This window comes from Octopus bimaculoides, chromosome 21 (genome assembly GCF_046866305.1).
Source record: "Octopus bimaculoides isolate indiv1 chromosome 21, ASM4686630v1, whole genome shotgun sequence".
Taxonomy (NCBI): Eukaryota; Metazoa; Mollusca; class Cephalopoda; order Octopoda; family Octopodidae; genus Octopus; species Octopus bimaculoides.
In genome coordinates this window covers 6,900,929-6,920,253 of record NC_142948.1, presented here as the reverse complement: position 1 = coordinate 6,920,253, position 19,325 = coordinate 6,900,929, and the positions used below count along the sequence as shown (strand labels likewise).

Genomic DNA, 19,325 nt, shown 5'->3' with positions numbered 1-19,325 from the left:
CAAAGAAGTACAAAATGAAGAAAATAATGTATAAAACAATAATATATAAAAACATAAATTTACCCATACATTATATTGTCTTTGAGCTTTTGAAGTTCAATAGTAGTTCATGTATATAATGGTAGGTAAAATAAGGATGCATGAGAGTTAAGAGTTTTGTTAGGTTTAAAAAAAGGGTTAAAAGTTTGTGTTAAGCAGGAAATGTGGTGTCAAAACAGGAAGTGTGTGTAAGGGGAGACAAATGTTTTTAGTTGGAGTTAACTCCAAAGAGTTCATAACTCCAACTAAAAACATTTGTCTCCCCTTACACACACTTCCTGTTTTGACACCACATTTCCTGCTTAACACAAACTTTTAACCCTTTTTTTAAACCTAACAAAACTCTCAACTCATGCATCCTTATTTTGCCTACCATTATATACATGAACTATTATTGAACTTCAAAAGCTCAGACAATATAATGTATGGGTAAATTTATTTTTTTATATATTATTGTTTTATACATTATTTTCTTCATTTTATACTTCTTTGTAAAAAACATTTTCATTCTCCTTCTTGATAATTTGCTTTCGCAATGAAAACCGGTTAGAAATCTTTATTAAAATATGCTTCCAGTTTAGCATTCTGCCTTTTTTTTCATTTTCCTATTATTTCTCCACGTGCGGTTAACACAACCCCACTATTTACTGACATATATATATATATCTTTGCAGTGCTAATGTCCATTCTATGATATTTCTTACTTTAAACAGTTTAAGCACTGCATGTGTGTGTGTTACTATTCACTCCTTCATTTTACTAAATGAAAAGGTACAAACTAAAGGAGCCAATAAAGAGAGTTGGCTTAGCAGAGGAGATGCAAGAGGTTTTTTGTTCACAGTATTGTGTCCCTTAGCAAAAGCCATTTAACGTTCAATGGATTAATTCTTCTAAATCAAAACAGATACCATGAGGAGGTGCAAGAAAATCGTAAAACAGATAAGTGCTTTTTTTTTAATTACTTTCTATTAGTGAATTTAAATCCTCCTTTAAGGTAGGGGACAAATGGATGGGTGAGGAGGGACCTTCAATATTGTCCTAATATCATAATGTATCATTTTTCAATAAATTACTATCTTTTAGAACACTCTGTACTTTATACTGGAATGTTAAAAATCCACATATTGCTTTAAAATTGTTCAGTAACAAGAGTCATGATGAAGTTTTGTTACGTACAAGCTGGATAATGCAATGACTGAATACAAAAATATATCTTTGTAATGTGTGTGTGTGTGTGTGTGTGTGTATGTGTGTGTGTTACAATAATGATGATACTGATATATTTATATATTTATATATTTATATATATATATACATTGAAAAGGTTGTGGAATTTCATTAAAAATTCAACCAAAACTTGGTTCCCATTTTTTTTTTTTTTTGCTAATATTACAATTCTTGATGTGGAAGAACAAAAAAAAGAAAAAATGGAAAATGGAATAAACTCTAAAGCAAGAAAAATATCCTTAACCTACATTGTTACTATATGAGACATTAAATCAGAATAAAAGAAAATGAAAACCAATGAAATAGTATGATATAAAAGAGAGAATAATAATAATAATAATAATAATAATTCACAGCCATTATTTATAGAAACTAATTCCTTTGATGACTTGTGTCATGTCCATAAAACTGTTGGTAAAAGAGCTTCTTTGGCCCCAGGAGGTGGCGTCAAATTTTCATTAGACAAGAAGTAAAGTGGTATTAAAACAAGGTGACCATGTACATTCTTTAGCATTTCCCTTGCTTTGCCTGGATTATCTTCTGCAAGAGTTGACTTTTTGTTGTATTTCTTGAGTTCATCAAAAGTTAAGATTCCATCATTTGGAATACAATTAAAAACCTGAAAAAAAAAAAAAGAGAAAACAAATATTGCTAAACCAATATGATAATAATAATAATAATATTAATGATAATAATAGTCATCGCTTTACAATCACAACATGGTGACTTAGGTCTTTGCATTGCAATATCAGGGGAGGGGATAAGTTGATTACATCAACCTTAATAATCACATACCTTTTCATAAATAGTTGTGTTGATGCTAGCTTGCTGGATCCAAATTTCTTTATAGAAAGCATCACAGACAGGATCCACCAGAGGCTCATCATCTTGGAGGCCCAAATGTTCCCTAGAGACAGAAGGAGAAGAAATATTTGAACCATTCCAAATAAACTGAAGAGTTGTTATCCTCAGAGACAGTGAAGTGATTGAGAATCTGAGGAATCAATAAATCAGGTTTCAAGAGTGAAGGTGTGTGTGTGGGGGGGGGGGAAGAACAGTTGTGGTTTATCTCTAAATTTACGACACACGCATTTGAGAGCCTTCAGTTGATAGATGAAGTGAGAAAGTGCAAGAGAGAGAAAATATGTGAAAGAGATTGAGTGAGTGAGAGATAAGTCTGAAGGGAGTCAAATAAGATGGAGAGAATTTGAGTGTAACAGAGTGGAGAAAGACTGAGTGAACGTGAGAGAGAGAGAGAGACAGAGAGAGACTGTGTGTGTGAAGTATAAGAGGAGTAAGTGTGAATGAAATCAATGATGTATGAAAGCAATGAACCAGTAAAAGATATTGTTAACGCTGACTCACTTAAAGACTGTTTTTCTCAGTGAGGATGAGAAATGTCCAGCTTGATGGTCTTTACCATTGAACTGGACAGGGAAAGTTTCCAGGTCTTGGATTATGACAGCCATTTCACTGTCACGGTCCCCCAGCATACTGCGGTCGTTGATGTTTGCAGATCCAATTATTGTTGTGTCATCGTCAACAATCATCATCTTACTATGTACATAAACCAATTCTGTTGTCTACAAAACACAAGCAGAAAGAAATTACTATTTTGTTATACACACAAATGAATGCATGCACACACAAACATGCAGAGGCTTCACATTCACACACTAATTGCTCCTATCTTGACTGAAGTTTTTTACAGTTTTATCAATAATTATTCTTTTGTTCTTTATTTCTAATTTTTATGCAGATTATTTGTTTATATTATATTTTCTTAAATTAGTCAGTCCTGCTTAATCTTTTCAAATCCAACTTAATTCAATTAACTCCTGCTGTTTGTGTGTGTGTGTGTGTGTGTGTGTCTTTTTCTCCCTTCACTCCTTATTACAAAACAAATCCATCATCTTGCAAAGTATTTGATAACCCTGTTGGTGATGATCCCACATAAAAAGCACTGGTGATGATGTCTCATAAAAATCATGGGTAATGGTGCCACATAAAAAGCACTGGTGATGGTGCCATATAAAAAGTACCCAACACAAGTGGTTGGCATTAGGAAGGGCATCCAGCTGTAGAAACCATACCAAGACAGACTATAGAACCTAGTGAAGCTCTCCCGTCAAACTGTCCAACTCATGCAGCATGGAAAACAGACATTAAATGATGATGATATATAACAATTATCGAAGACAGGAGTTAGCAAATCATTTTAATCCACCATTTACAATCATCTCATTCTTATCTAATATAACCAATCTTGTGTAACATTGTAAACTGTGAAGAAATATCAATTTCCGTGTGCAATGAAAAAGTTGTCTTTCATGCTGGAAATAGTTCCTCAGAACTTCCTAAGAAATAATATGCCTGATTGATTCTGCTATTCTACAAGTAAATGCTATGATGGGCAGCTGCTGCTATTTCTTACGCACATGTACACTCACACAGAGACTCCACTGATAGCTTACTCTTGTTCCCACATACACATTGTTGCATACATTTAAAAGAAGGAAAAAACGAAAATGTATGCAAAAATACATATATGATAGTGTGTGTGTAAGTAAGCTATCGTCATGTGTGTGTGTGTGTGTGTGTGTGTGTGTGTGTGTGTGTGTGTGTGTGTGTGTGTGTGTGTGTGTGTGTGTGTGTGTGCACATGATAATCACATTTTTTTTTTCTGATGAGTGTGTGTTTGATTCATTAGTGCAAGGGGATTCTGGGACATTTGATGTTCCAACATTGTTGTGTCTCCTCAGCCAAAACCATACTGAACTAATGAATCAAACAAGGGCCATGGACTCTATTTATGAAGAATGCACAACTTCCAACAGCAGGCTCCCTTCAAATTGCCTCCTGTCAAAGTCTTGTGGTACCTCAAGCCAAAACCTAACATCCAAAACTTACTTTTTTGGTGAAGCTGCCAGATATCGTTTCACCACAAAATTACTGTGTTAGCTGGAGGTATGTTATCACATAATTGCTGGCCATATGAGATGCCTGTCCCCATAGAATTATAGGGTGAGCAAAGGGAGTCACTATATAGTTAGCTAATTGGCAAGAAATAGCAGTCAAACCTCACTTGAATCAAACTGAAAGGTCTTAAAAAGGGAAGAACATATTGAAAATACAAGAAATACAGAATGGTAGGTCTGTTGAAGCAGAACCAACCTGAGGAAAACAACAACAGGTACAACAACAATAACATCAACATTACACAACACTTTATGAGTAAATATTAACAACAATTACTACTTACAAGTTTTTCTAAAAGTTCTCCATGATTCCGTAGACCATAGAATGTCACATAATTAAACGGATCTGGCACTGGGAAAGGAGATAAGAAGAAAAAATAAATAAGTACCAGTAATATACAAGGAGTTGATTCAATCAATTACCCAGTCTTTGTTAGGAATTATTATTATCATTATTAGTATTGTTATTACTGTGAAAATGCATGGCCTAGTGGTTAGGGTGTTGTGTTCATGATCACCAGGTCATGATTTCAATTCCTAGACTGAGCATGTTGCTCTGCAATCACTTTTAGACCTGATGCATGTTACACTGTGCACTTGTCTGTGCAGACAAAGTCGATTTGATGGAGAGAGTGAACCAATGTGCAGCACGACCATTTGGTCACTATAAACAAAATCATTTGTGCAGGTCATTCAGCAAAAAAGCTGAATGCTCATACATCGTCTTCAAGAGGAGCGTCTATCCTTATTATTATTATTATTATTATTATTATTATTAAGGTAGTGAGCTGGCAGAATCACTAGCACACTGGGCACAATGCTTAGTGGCATTTCGTCCAGGTTTATGTTCTGAGTTCAAATTCCACCAAGGTTGACTTTGCCTTTCCTGCTTTCGGGGTCGATGAAATAAATACCAATCAAGTACTGGGTTGACTAACCCCTTCCCCCAAAATCTCAGACCTTGTGCTTATAACAGAAGGATTATTATTATTCTCATTATTAAGGCAACAAGGTGGCAGAATGGTTAGTGCATCAAACAAAATGCTGAGCAGGATTTCTTCCGTCTTTACATTCTGAGATCAAATTCTGCCGAGGTTGACTTTGCATTTTATCATTTCAGGGTTGATAAACTGGGTACCAGTTGAGCTTTGGAGTTGATATAATCTACCCGCCCCTCACCTAAAATTGCTGGCCTTGTGCCAAAATTGGAAAGCATTATTATGATTATTATGGTAGCAGCTGGCAGAATCGTTAGCATGCTAAGCAAGATGCTTAGCGACATTTTGTCTGTCTTTACGTCCCATATTCAAAACAGGATACAGTCTCCCTTAATATGCCTCCCAAACAAAACTTTGTACAAACCTCCCTCTTGTTTGAGTCGCGTCAGAAGAGACTCGTTCCCTCTACAGATAGAAGCATAATTCCAGTGTGTAATGGCTTGGATTGCAGTCCCTTTCTTGGTCCCAATCTCCCCTTCAAAGGCAGGCAGCAATGGCATTACTATGTACACACGGAAAGTTTCCTTCTTCCTGAAAATACACATGAAACATATATTTGAGTGTGTGTGTGTGTGTGTGTGTGTGTGTGTGTGTGTGTGTGCATGCACGCGGGTGTATATATGCATATATGTGTGTGTGTATATGTATGTATGCATATGTGTGTGTGTGTATGTGTGAGTGGGTGCATGTGAATGTGTATGCATGTGTGTGTGTGAGTGCATGTGAATGCGTGTGCATGTGTGTGTGTGGAGAAAGAGAGAAAAAAATGAAAGAAACATCCAACCCAATATTTACATGCTATTATTTAAGGTTTTATAAATGTTTCAAGATCCCATTCCAAAAAAAGAATTATTTCATATCCTCTTGAAGTTTGTAAATTCTTATGATGTGACCAACATTAACCATGAAACAAAAACCAGAAAGTTTCTTCTGCTTTAGAAATTGGAATCTGACCGGACAACAAAAATCTGAGAATCTGATTGTTTGGATACAGTTAGAATTATTGTTCACAACAAATGAAAGTCTGCTGCACAGGAATCCATGTCCAAATAATCCCAACAGGAAATAAAATGGCTTTTGTAATGACAGACAATAACTTGTGATTCTGAGATGAATAATTTTGGTGTCATTAAGATTGTAGCATACCAAAGGTATTGAGTTCTTTGAAGACTGGAACAAGTCAGTAGGGCTGTTCATAGTTAGAACAAAAGATTGTTAAATAATTAATAACAACTGGAGCAGTATTAATACCAGAACGTATTTATCCCTGCTTAAAAGTGGATGCTGCAATAATAGTCAACATGAGAGAACCTCTCCTACAGACTTGTGGTGCATATAAGCACTCTTGTTTACATCGTTAGTGGGAGATAAATCACATGCCCTTGCCACCATCAAACCTACCAAATCACATGATCCCAGCCTTCCCTGGCTATGCCACTGTTATTTAATATCCTAATGAACCATGCAAAAATATTGATCCTATGAAACCAAAAATATGCTTTGGTGGGTAAGATTTCATTTGATTGTAAGCCTGGAAAGACACAAAAATAAGCAGTCATTTGGTTTTTGTGTTTACAACTCATGAGTTGGTAGAAACACCATTGATTTTCAGCTGTAAACCGAAGAACTATGTGGCCATCCATTTCTGGGTCTTCCAGGGCTACAGTCAAATGAAATCTTACCTGCTAAAGCAGATTAAAAGAGAATAAGATTTTACCTGTGAGCCTTAAGAATCCGTTCAAATAAGGCTTTGTTAATCTTGTTTAACACAATATTGTCACTGGCAACTTTGGATATAAAGAACTGGTTCTGGAATTAAAAACAAGAAAATGCCAATGTGGTTATTAATAATTCTAGTTTTGGCACAAAGCTAGAAGTTTTGAGGGGAGAGGGTAAATTGATTTCATTGACCTCAGTACTTGACTGGTACTTTATTTTACTGACCCTGAAAGGCTGACATCAGTGGGATTTGAACTCAGAACATAAAGGGTCAGAAGGAATGCTGCTAAACATTTTGTCCAACATACAAACAATTCTACGAGTTCTCTACCTTAATGTGGACAATAATAATAATAGTTTCAAATTTTGGTACAAGGCCAGAAGTTTTGAGGGGAGGGGTAAGTAGATTAGATTGACCCCAGTATTCAACTGGTACTTATTTTATCAACCACGAAAGGATGAAAGGCAAAGCTGAATTCAGCAGAATTTGAACTCAGAACATCAAGATGGATGAAATGCTGCTAAGCATCTTGGCCAGTGAGCTAACAATTCTGCCAGCAATGTAGGTAATAATAATCCTTTCTACTATTGGCACAAGGCCTGAAATTTTGGGGGCTAGTCGATTAAACTGACCCCAGTGCTCAACTGGTACTTATTTCACTGACCCCAAAAAAGATGAAAGACCTAGTCAACCTTGGCAGAATTTGAACTCAGAAAGCAATGACAGACGAAATGCTGCTAAGCATTTTGCCTGGCATCTGAACAATTCTGCCAGCTCACCATCTTAATACAACAAATATATTTACTGTCAGATAAAATGTCTAAAATGTTGGATGATGTGGGGCAACAGAGGTCACTGAATGATTAAAGTTCAAAAATAATTGTCTAAAACAGTATCTTTTCTCCTCACGGTACACTGATATACAGAGTCTGCCAATAAATTGTATACACACTACAGGAAAGGAAAAATCTGTATAGATATTTAACTTGTATAAGTACTTCTATAAATATAAATACCTCTTTTGATGTTTCATCAAATTGTGATAACACTGAATTAAAATATTCACACAGATTTTTCCTCTCCTGAAGTGTGTATACAATTTTTTTTTTTTGTGGACTCTGTATTTACTTTTATAATTAATCTTCCAACTGAATTATTCTACTTCCAACCACTATGAGATCACACACAAACATACATGCATGCACATGTGCACACACACACATGTACACACACTGTGGAGATAGTAGCTGAAATATCAAACTCACCTCAATGTAAATGAAGTGCTTTGCATTCTTGATACTTTTGACGTAAGCTTGTTGTATAGAGTTTTCACACTTCAAGTTACCAGCTGACCACTGTCCGACACTACGTACAATCTAAATAAAAAACAAACAAACAAATGACAACAAAATATTCTCACATTTATATATTTGTTTTGCAAGATTCATGATGGTGTTTTTTTTTTTCCTGTCAAATAACCAAATGTCCTATACACTCGTTCTTCAATTCAGCTTTATTGTTCTCACTTTAGTGTCCTTTGCCTGAAATGTTTCCTCACACATCCAGTGACCTCTTCAGTGACTCTCCATCTCATGTGTCTCCTCCTGTTTAGTCCATTCAGTCCGAACTGGAAGAGACATGTGGGATGGAGTCACTGAAAAAGTCCACAGGGTGTGTGATGAAAGATTTCCAGACAAAGGACATAAAAAAAAAAAAAGCAGAAATAAGGACAATAAGCTGAAATCATAATCATCATTTAACGTCCATAGTCCATGCTGGCATGGGTCAGACGGTTCGACCAGGGCTGGTAAGCTGAAAGGCTGTACCACACTCCAGTCTGATTTGGTATGGTTTTTACAGCTGGATGCCTTTCCTAATGCCAACTACTCCAAGACTGTAATGGGTGCTTTTATGTGCCACCAGTATCTTCCACAACTGCGATTTTACTTGGGTTGATGAGTTTTCTTCTCAAGCATGACATAATACCAAAGGTCTGTCATTTGTCATTGCCTACATGAGGCCCAACACTCGAAAAGAGTTTTTCATGTGCCACTGGCATCAGCCACTTTGCCTCTGTGAGGCCCAATGCTTGAAAAGTGATTTTTAAGTGCCAGTTATGTGACACCAGCATCAGCCATTACTATGATTTCACTTAGCTTGACAGGTCTTCTCATGCACAGCATACTGTCAAAGGTCTTGGTCAGTAGTCATTGTCTCTCTGAGGCCCTAAGTTTGAAGATCATGCTTCACCACCTCGTCCCATGTCTTCCTGGGTCTACCTCTACCACAGGTTCCGTCCATAGTTAGAGATTGGCACTTCTTTACACAAATGTCCTCGTCTATACGCATCACTTGACCATAGCAACACAGTCGTCTCTCTTGCACACCATAACTGATGCCTCTTAATCCCAACTTTTCTCTCAAGAGGCTCACACTCTGTTGTACATGCATACTGACATCGTTCATCCAGCAAAGCATGCTGGCTTCATTTCTTTCAAGCCTATGCATGTCCTTGTCTGTCACAGCCCCTGTTTCACTGCTGTTTGCACACAGTCATCATACACGCTACTTTTCACTTAGAGGGAGGGAGAACTTTGCCAAGCCTATTCTTCTCATAGCTACTCTCGGAGCATCCACCTCCGCAACTAATTTGGACGGAGGCTATCTACTACCTCTAGCTAGAGACATTATAATTGAGAGAGAGAGAGAGCCTACGAGAGAGAATAGTCTCGACCAGATCTACTCAATCAAGACTGATCTGCGGCTAAATTACAAAGTATTTATATATTTTAAACAATAATATATCGTGTTGTTTATTTTTAAGCACGGTCGCAACTATATATTTTAATGTTATAACAACCAACATTGAACTCTAATATTTTTGCTCCTTCTTCACCTTCAAATGTATCAAACATTCATTTATTTGGTTTCAATAATCACCAAATGTGGGTTTTCTTACAAAACATGCGAATAACGTCTGTAACAGAACTGAAGACTTTTTATTATCTAAATTAGTTGTCAAGGGAATTAACTCGTGCAGCGCAAAAGAATTGTGACAAGGGAAGTAACTGGCACTGCACTAAATTTCTAACGACATTTTTGTCGATTTCAAACGGTAAAAAATTGAAAGTATAATGTCTGTTGTCCATAAAATTAACTGATTTCATGTACATCTACCTGTTTGACGAAAGAATTGCGTTATACATTCTGCCGAACAGATTCATTCCTTGCTTTGATAATAAAAAAGTTTTATACTAGTGACATACATTAACTTACCTTTTATCGTCTACTGGCTTAAGTCATTGGAATGAGACCATACTGGAGCCGTCTCAAAATGTTTCAGTTGAAAAATCTACCCTAAGTACTTAGTATTTTTAAGCATGCTACTTACTCTACCAATCTCTTTTGCTGAACGTAAACAAACCAATACCAGTTGTCAAGTAGGAGGTCACATACACACACACACACACATTTTTACAATAGGTTTCTTTCAGTTTCCATCTATCATATCCACCCACAAGGCTTTGGTCAGCATGGGACTATCTTAGAAGACACATGTTCAAGGTATCGCAGAATGGGGTTGAACCAAAGACCACATGCTTAGGAAGCTTATATCAGTGTTATATGCTGATATATATATATATATATATATATATATATATATATATATATAGGAGACCAAAGTGTACGTATGCCACTATATGTATATATAAAAAGAATACAAAAAACGGGACAAGAACGCAAAACATCCAACATATATATATATAGGATGCTTTGCACATTGTAGATGGGGAGTGTACTGAATAACCTAATGCTTGTACTTTGGCATAGGTGAGCAAAAGTACAGACCTTTTGCTGGTTCCCAACCATTTCCTCAGATGATTCAGGAAATTAGTGGAGGGCCGATTGACAGCAGAAGGCCAGAATAGCCGAAATAGAAGTTGTTCGGGTGGAGTTAAGAAGGGAATGGTGGGCAACAGTAGTGGTGACATAGCAAGAGAATGTGATGAGTGGCAAATTGGAGTTGGTCCAGGGAAGCAATAGAGACAGGGTGAAGTGGAGTGTCCTGAGTACCTTAGATTCAGGCAATTTGTTACAATCTCTTATACATAAGCCTTCTAGAGAAGAGAGGGAGCAACGGGTGAGGCTGTGTAGTAAGATGCTTGCTTCTCAACCACATGGTTCTGGGTTCCAGCCCACTGTGTGACACCTTGCGCAAGTGTCTTTTACTATAGCCTTAGGTTGACCAAAACTTCGTGAATGGATTTGGTAGATAGAAACTGAAAGAAGCCTGTTGTATATATATATATGTGCGTGTGTCTTTGTGTTTGTTCCCCCATCACTTCTAGACAAGTGTTAGTGTGTTTATGTCCCTGTAACTTAGTGGTTCGGTAAAAGAAACTGACTCAAAATCAAATTAAGTACTGGAGTCAATTTGTTTTGGCTAAAATTCTTCAAGGCAGTGCCCCAGCATGGCCACAGTCTAATGAGTGAAACAAGTAAAAGATAAAAGACACACACACACACACACACACACACACACACACACACAGAAAGACAGAGAGAAGGAGAGAGAGAGAATGAAAGATATGATGGAAGAGACTTTCCAAAGAGTACAACTTACCTGAATCTTCAGTTTGCCAGCAGTGGCAGGATTGCTGAGGTTAGGAACAATTTTAGGAAATAAAAATGGATACTGCCCATCATCTCTGACTTTTTTCACCTGAGAATGAAGAAAAATAAAAGCCATTAAAATAAGGAGAAAATATTATAGAGAGAGAGAGGGAGAGAGAAGGAAGAGAAGGAAGAGAGAGGATGCATGTGGGTTATAACAAAAGGGTGTGAGAAAGAGAGACAGAGATAGTGAGGGGATGTAGGAGGAGAGGCAAAGAAAGAGAATGTAGAAGACAGGAACAGAGGGTTGCAGTAGGGTGAGAGAGAGAGAGAGAGAGAGAGAGAGAGAGAGAGAGAGCTGGGGAGAGAAAAGGAAGAAAGAGAAAGATGTATAAAGGAGAGAAAAGGGTACATGACAGAAAGAGGAAGGAGTTAAGAAGAGGAAGAGGGACAGGGTAGAAATGAGAGAAGGAGAGTACTGGAAAGAGAAAGGTAGAGGGAGAGAGAGAGAGAGAGAGAGAGAGAAAGGTAGAGAGAGGGAGAGATATTTCAATGTCTGCATTATGAAATCAGGAGAAAAAACTGCAACAATAGACTAAAATAGGATAGTCCTCAGATATCACAAACCAAAAGACTACCCAACATTAATTACACTGAAGCTTCTAATTACAAATGTCTTAAAACACAACATACACTACAACACAATACAATACACACATACATAAAACTGGCGCTCGGTTGGTTATTATGACGAGGGTTTCTCCAGTTGATCTGATTAATGGAACAACCTGCTCATGAAATAAACATGTAAGTGGCTGAGCACTCCACAGAATGTGACAAGACTGGCCCTTTGAATTACAGATACAACTCATTTTTGCTAGCTGAGTGAACTGGAGGAATGCAAAAGAAATAAATTGTCATGCTCAAGGATACAATACACTGCCAGAAATCGAACTCACAACCTTATGATTGTGAACCAAATATGCCTAAACACTAAGCCAGACACTTGGATATTATACAAGATATTAAACAATGTTATATGTTGTAGCACCAATTCACTCTAAAATGGTTAAATAACAACCGGTTTCAAATATTGAAAACAACAAAATTATCAAAACCAGTTTGGCATTTAATAAAACTACAACATATTTTAAGACTCAGGTGCATTTTCAAGCCCTATAAACCAACTCTTCTCTCTCTCTCTCTCTCTCTCTCTCTCTCTCTCTCTCTCTCTCTCTCTCTCTCTCTCTATATATATATATATATATATATATATATATATATATATATATATATATAATATCATCATCATCATCATCATCATTTAGCATCTGCTTTCCATGCTGATATGGGTTAGACAGTTTGACTGGAACTGGCATGCTTTCTACATGGTTTCTAATATCATTAGCATTGTCATTATTTAGCACTTGTTGTCCATGCTGGACATATATAATAGCCATCTGTGCATCATACTTAATTTAAATACATCACAAAAGGCAAATTTACTGCAGTATTTATCCTGAGATAATACTCCTTATGGATATGCTGTGTTTAAAAACCTAATATATATTGGAAGCAGATGAAAATTGTCCTAGCAACAGCTGGTGAGAATGTCAGATGTGTTTCTTCTCACTGGACACTGTCAATAGCTTGTAATATAGGTGTGTGTACGTGTGTACTCAGGTGTGTGTGTGTGTGTGTGTGTGTATAGTGTTGCTCATTCAGGAATTGCAATACAGCATGTGCAGACTTAAGTGCATTCTAAAACACTGAAAGCCATATAAGAATTAGAACAGTGGTAAGTTTAAAAGGAAGCAGCTAGACGGCTTTAAGATAGTGAAATGGTGACTTACATATTTAGAAGTTGTGATTGAAGGCTTTATAATCATATAAAATGGCCAAGGAAATACATTTCCTATAAGAAATTCATTACAACTTATTATATGTATTTGTTTGATATGTGAAGGAGCAGTAGTGAAGAAGATTAGGGTTAAAATCATATAAGATGGCTTAAGAAATATATCTTCCTGCAAGGTTTTTATTGAAACAGCTTGTAAAAACTGTTTGTTTAATGTGTGGAAGGAGCCCAAGTGAAGAAGGTTAGTGTTATTGTAAGCAGACCAGGGGTGGTGCAGTTTTTACCTTTGGTTTTCCAATAAAAGAAACGAGTAAGAAAACTGGTAACCTTTGAAGGAAAAGATTCACATGAAAATAAAACAGAAATCATCAAATAAGCATTTAGAAGCATATGCATACATACAGAGAGGTGTGTGTGTGTGTGTGTGTGTGTGTGTGTGTGTGTGTGTGTGTGTGTGTAAGTGTGTGTGTGTGTGTGTGTGTGTGTGTGTGTGTGTGTGTGTGTGTGTATATAAAGTTATAAATGACAGAGAAATAGTTTGATGAAATTTTATTTAACAATAAGAAAATTTTAATATCACTACAAATTGTTTCATAACTTAAAAACACGTAAATAATTTATATTATTATATTTGATAATATAAATTACTTATATGCCTGCATTAATGCAAAATGAAAATGTATTATATTATATATTCTGTTTTATAGAGTGATGCATTGATACATTAAAGAGCTTTTTTATGAGTACTACCAGATTACTTGAATCCATATATTGTAACTTAAATTTATATATATATATATATATATATATATATATATATATATATATATATATATAACTGATGAAGGTTTACGTAATGGATGCATCTCCTATTATGCTATTGCACAAACCTGAAATGTACATAGTAAATGATTTCAAAATATCACTATTTGGTTTGACTTCATAATTACAACTAAAATGATTTGATGCCATTACAAAGTAGCTGGTCCAAACTCCTTTTATGCAGACAGTTTGATAGTTTGATATATTTTCATTCAAGTCAAAAATTCTGGCACCATGCACTACTTCTTAATGTAACATGAAATATATATCATCATCGTCATCATCATCACCATCATCATTTAATGTCTATTTTGGGTTGGATGGTTTGACAGGATCTGACAAACCGAAGGACTGAACCAAGCTCCACTATCTGTTTTGGTCTGGCTTTTGTGGCTAGATACCCTTCCTAATGCCAACCACTTTACATACATATATATATATATATCATCATCATTTAGCATCTGTTTTCCATGCTGGCATGGGTTGGACGGGTTGATTGAAAACTGGTAAGCTGGGGAGCTGCACCTGGTTCCATTTTGATTTGGCATGGTTTCTATGACTGGATGCCCTTCCTAATGCCAACCACTCCAAGAGTGTAGTGGGTGCTTTATATATATAGGTGCAGGTGTGGCTGTGTGGTAAGAAGTTTGCTTCCCAACTACACAGTTCTGAGTTCAGTCCCACTGTGTGACACCTTGGGCTTCTACTATAGCCTCGGGCAGACCAAAGCCTTGTGAGTGAATTTGGTAGATGGAAACTGAAAGAAGCCTGTCAGATATATGTATGTGTGTGTGTGTCTGTAGTTGTCCTCCCCATCATCACTTGACAACCAATGTTGGTGTATTCACTTGCCCGTAACATAGTGGTTCGGCAAAAGAGACCGATAGAATATGTATTAGGCTTACAAAGAATAAGTACTGGGGTCGATTTGTTTGACTAAAAGAGGTGCTCCAGTATGGCCGCAGTCAAACAACTGAAACAAGTAGAAGAATATATACTATATATGTTATTAAAGATGGAAGCAGTATTAGTTCAAAATAGCATTCTGTATACCTTACTTAAGGTAGATGGACTGTTGAAAGCCACAAGACTGGTATTTGTCTCAAGAAAGCCTCTCATATAGATATATAGCACTAAAAGGCAGAGAAGCATATCATTAAAAGAGAAAAAGCATCAAGCATTGGTGGGAGAATTGTTAAATCTATATTTCTGCTTCTTTGAGTGTTATGAAACTGAAATCATGATTTAGCAATTCTACACCTGCTGTCGGATGCTTTACCTCTGCTACTGATGTTCTTCTGTGCTTTTTAGCACTATACATCTGTATAAGATGCCGTCTCAAGACACATACCACAGTTTTGTGGCATTCAGTAGTATATCTGCATTAAGTAAGAAGATATGTAGAACAATGTATGTATATATATACATCTTCAGATAACTACAGGGATGTTCATAATGCCACAAATGTTGTAATGTAATAAAGTAAAAATGTCAAAAGAAAAAAAAGAAAAAAAGAAAAAAGCTAGATAAAAAAAAAGCTCTCTATCGCTCTCTGATTCACTCTGATATCTGAAATTGGATGGTTAAACAGATGTGTGAAAAAATTACCCACTGGAGAGATGAATTGCAAAACAGTTTAATGAAGATAACAGATAAGGCTCCTTGAAAACTCGGATATCAATTTCCTGTAGACAGATTGACTGAAATCAGTGTATGGAATAAATATTTCATAAAGCCTATGTTGTGAGCTTGAACAACATCTGATCAGTTAGTGGGTGACTACCCTAGTGGTTCACTACCCAAGTGGTTCACTACCCAAGTGGTTCACTACCCAAGTGGTTCACTACCCAAGTGGTTCACTACCCAAGTAGTTCACTACCCAAGTGGTTCACTACTCTAGTGGCTCACTACCTTAGTGGTTGCCTACCTTTGTAGTTGACTACCCTTGTGGTCGAATACCCTACTGGTTGACTACCCTGCTGGTTTACTACCTTAATGGTTGACTACCCTAGTGGTTGACTATCTTAATGGTTCACTTCCTTAATGGTTCACTACCCTAGTGGTTCCCTGCTCCTGTGGTTCCCTTCCTTAGAAGTGTACTGTCCAAGTGCTTCACTCCCCTATATAGTTTCCATCTACCAAATCCACTCACAGGGTTTTGACTGGTCTGGGTGTATAGCAGAAGATACTTGTCCAAGGAGCCATGCAGTGGAACTGAACCTGAGATCACGTGGTAGGGAAGCAAACATCTTACCACACAGCCTCTGTGTGTGTGTGTGTGTGTGTGTGTATGTTTGAGCTAAAAGAATGTAAATAAACTGTTTGTTGTCTGTCACTCACTTTGATCATATTCCAACGTTGAATGAAATGGCGTGCAACATCCTGCGCAGCGCTGCCGTAGACAGCCATTCCAATATCATGCCAGGGCATCCGCGGTGTCTTAGTGCGGTCAATCATATCTGAAAAGAAAACAAGAACAGAGATTTTCCATGAATTCTTAGAGAGACTTTCAAATATTTTAGATGAAGTTACATATCACTAATACTCATCTACAGAACAGACAAAACAACATAAATTTGAGTGGAAGGGACAGGTAATTAGATTGACCCCAGTATTTGACCAGTACCTTATTTTATTGATGTGGGAAGGATGAAGGATAAAGTAGACCCCAGTGGGATGTGAATTCAGAATCTGAATGGATGGATCTAACACTACAAGTATTCTACTAATGTAACCCCTCCCATTCCCATCACCATTTAATATTGGTGCCATTGTATCACAGAAGACTGGATTCTTGTTTGGATCCAATAATGTTATATTCCCGCCAATAATATTGGTTTTGAATTTTAGCGTAAGGCCAGAAATTTTGGGGAGGGAATATCTCGATTACATTGACCCCAGTGCCTTAACTGGTACTTATTTTATTGACTCCAAAACAATGATAGGCAAAGTCGACCTCAGCAGAATTTAAGTTCAGAATGCTGGTTAGCATTTTGCCTGGCATGCTAACGATTCTGCCAATATCAATTAGTTTTTTGGCTGGCCACAGCTAGAATGTCTTTCATCACATGTCTGCTTGATTGAGGAAACAACAACAACAGGTTGTTTTACTTAATGTCAGTTACTGTGAGTGACTTGATTCTTATCAAGGTAAAATATGATGGGTAATAGTAAGAAGGAAGAGTGGGGCAGGAGAACAATAACAACAACAACAACAATGGTAACATGCACAAAAGCTTACCTTCAAAAGGTGCTTCAAGGTCAACAAAATCTTTGAAGATAAAGTTACAGTAGTCTTTACCAATCCATAGTTTAGAAGCACCATGCAGTGAAGTTGGCGGAGATTCTGATATAGAATCATCATTGGAGCTGAAAGAATGGGGAAGATAAGAATGAGGAATAGAATACGGTAAATGAAGATAATTATAATTAATGATAAAGATAATTTAATCATTGTTTTCATTTTCTATTTTCCTTTTCATGCTTGCATAGTTTAGGCATGTGGAGGTGCATGGCTTAGTGGTTAGGGTGTTGTACTCATGATCATAAGATTGTGGTTTCGATTCCTGGTGTAGGTGATGCATTGTGTTCTTCATTTCACATTGCAAAAGTTTATTCAGCTGGTAGAAATTGGTAATTCTGTGACAAGTCAGTGTCCCATCAAGGTGAAGAATATATACACCACAGGGTCCAGGAAACCAGCCTTATGACCCTCTGGTTCATGAAGCCCCTCCTTTGATGGTCCAGACATCTCTTCCCCAATACACTATCTCATCATTTCTCACAAATATTTTTTTCATGTCTTTCATAAAGTTCTACTATTTGAGATAGACTTTCTTCCCATGTTTTTCCTTAGTTTTCATCTTTCACAGGTTCCGTCCACTTGGATTTCTGGACCCTTCTATAACCAACCGTCATCATCCACTGTACACATCACATGTCCCACACCAGCTCAGTCTTATCTCTTTCACACTACATGGAAATTCTCTTATAATCCAGATTTTCTCTCAAGTAGTTTGTGCTCTATTGCTCATGCATACTAACATTACACATCCAGCGAAGGACCATGCTTGCCTCAATTCTTTCCACCCCTTGTATATCTTCTACATTCAATTTTCATGTTTCATTACCAGGCAACAATACACTTCACACACAAATATCATACAATCTGCCCATCACTTGAAAAAAAGAGTCCCTTTGACATCCTCATCATTTAAAGTCTGTTCTCCATGCTGGCATGGGTTGGCAAGCCAGGGAACTGCACCATGTTCCAGTCTGGTTTTGCTTGGTTTCTACAGCTGGTTGCTCTTCTTAACACCCAATCACTTTACAGAGTATACTGGGATGTGATCAGGGTTGTGTGTGTGTGTGTGTGTGTGTGTGTGTGTGTGTGTGTGTGTGTGTGTGTGTGTGTGTGTAAAGACTGTTTTTTAACCCAATTCAATCCTGATCCAGCAGATTTACATATTTGACCCGTCTTCCACTTCTATTAACTATCTAATTAGACTCCCTTCTGTTTACTGTTATTTAGCCCCAGATCAGCCCCGATACAGCAGATAAATAATCAAAAACATTCCACAAATGACCATCATTTCATGTATTTTAATATGCATTATTCAATGAAATCTTAGCTATATTTTTTTTTTCTTTAAGACAAGCAGGAAATTTAGCTGCTCTTTCTAGCAGGCTGAGTGATCACATCCAAGCTTTATTGTTAGTTTTGTAATGGAATATGTAAACTAAGAAGCAGATAATAAAAGAGTAAAGCAATAAGTTCACAGAGACACTCCTCACATCTGTCACGAAATGTAAAGTGAAAGAGTAAGCATACCTCTCTTTAGTTTCTGTTGATTCTTGTTTCGCAGGCAGCCGATCTGATATGTAGCTTGGCATCTGATATGCAGATCAAGAAATAAAATCGATTGTTTGCAAGAAACAGTGGCATAAAAAAATGTGGATTTTATGATTGGTTTAAGTTTTAGAGTTGCATTAAGGGTATTGTTAAGATTGATAGAATGATATTGGGGAAAATGTCTTTACTGTTAGATGTGGACTCCATGTGTTTATGG

At 36.8% G+C, this 19,325-nt stretch overlaps 1 protein-coding gene across 1 annotated transcript in view; it reads right to left on the bottom strand.

Moving 5' to 3' along the window:
* Window positions 1-957: 957 nt before the first annotated feature.
* The window catches only part of LOC106868096 (phospholipase D1), a 147,571-nt gene continuing 129,203 nt past the window's right edge, over window positions 958-19,325 (bottom strand). The window contains exons 16-26 of the mRNA XM_014913212.3: window positions 19,088-19,149; window positions 17,498-17,625; window positions 16,597-16,715; window positions 11,587-11,685; window positions 8,228-8,338; window positions 6,960-7,051; window positions 5,607-5,773; window positions 4,529-4,596; window positions 2,632-2,849; window positions 2,062-2,173; window positions 958-1,885 (exon numbers count right to left, since the gene is read on the bottom strand). Coding sequence (XP_014768698.1) covers window positions 1,661-1,885; window positions 2,062-2,173; window positions 2,632-2,849; window positions 4,529-4,596; window positions 5,607-5,773; window positions 6,960-7,051; window positions 8,228-8,338; window positions 11,587-11,685; window positions 16,597-16,715; window positions 17,498-17,625; window positions 19,088-19,149 — 1,401 coding nt within the window. The 3' untranslated portion in view covers window positions 958-1,660. The remainder of the gene's footprint in view (window positions 1,886-2,061; window positions 2,174-2,631; window positions 2,850-4,528; window positions 4,597-5,606; window positions 5,774-6,959; window positions 7,052-8,227; window positions 8,339-11,586; window positions 11,686-16,596; window positions 16,716-17,497; window positions 17,626-19,087; window positions 19,150-19,325) is intronic.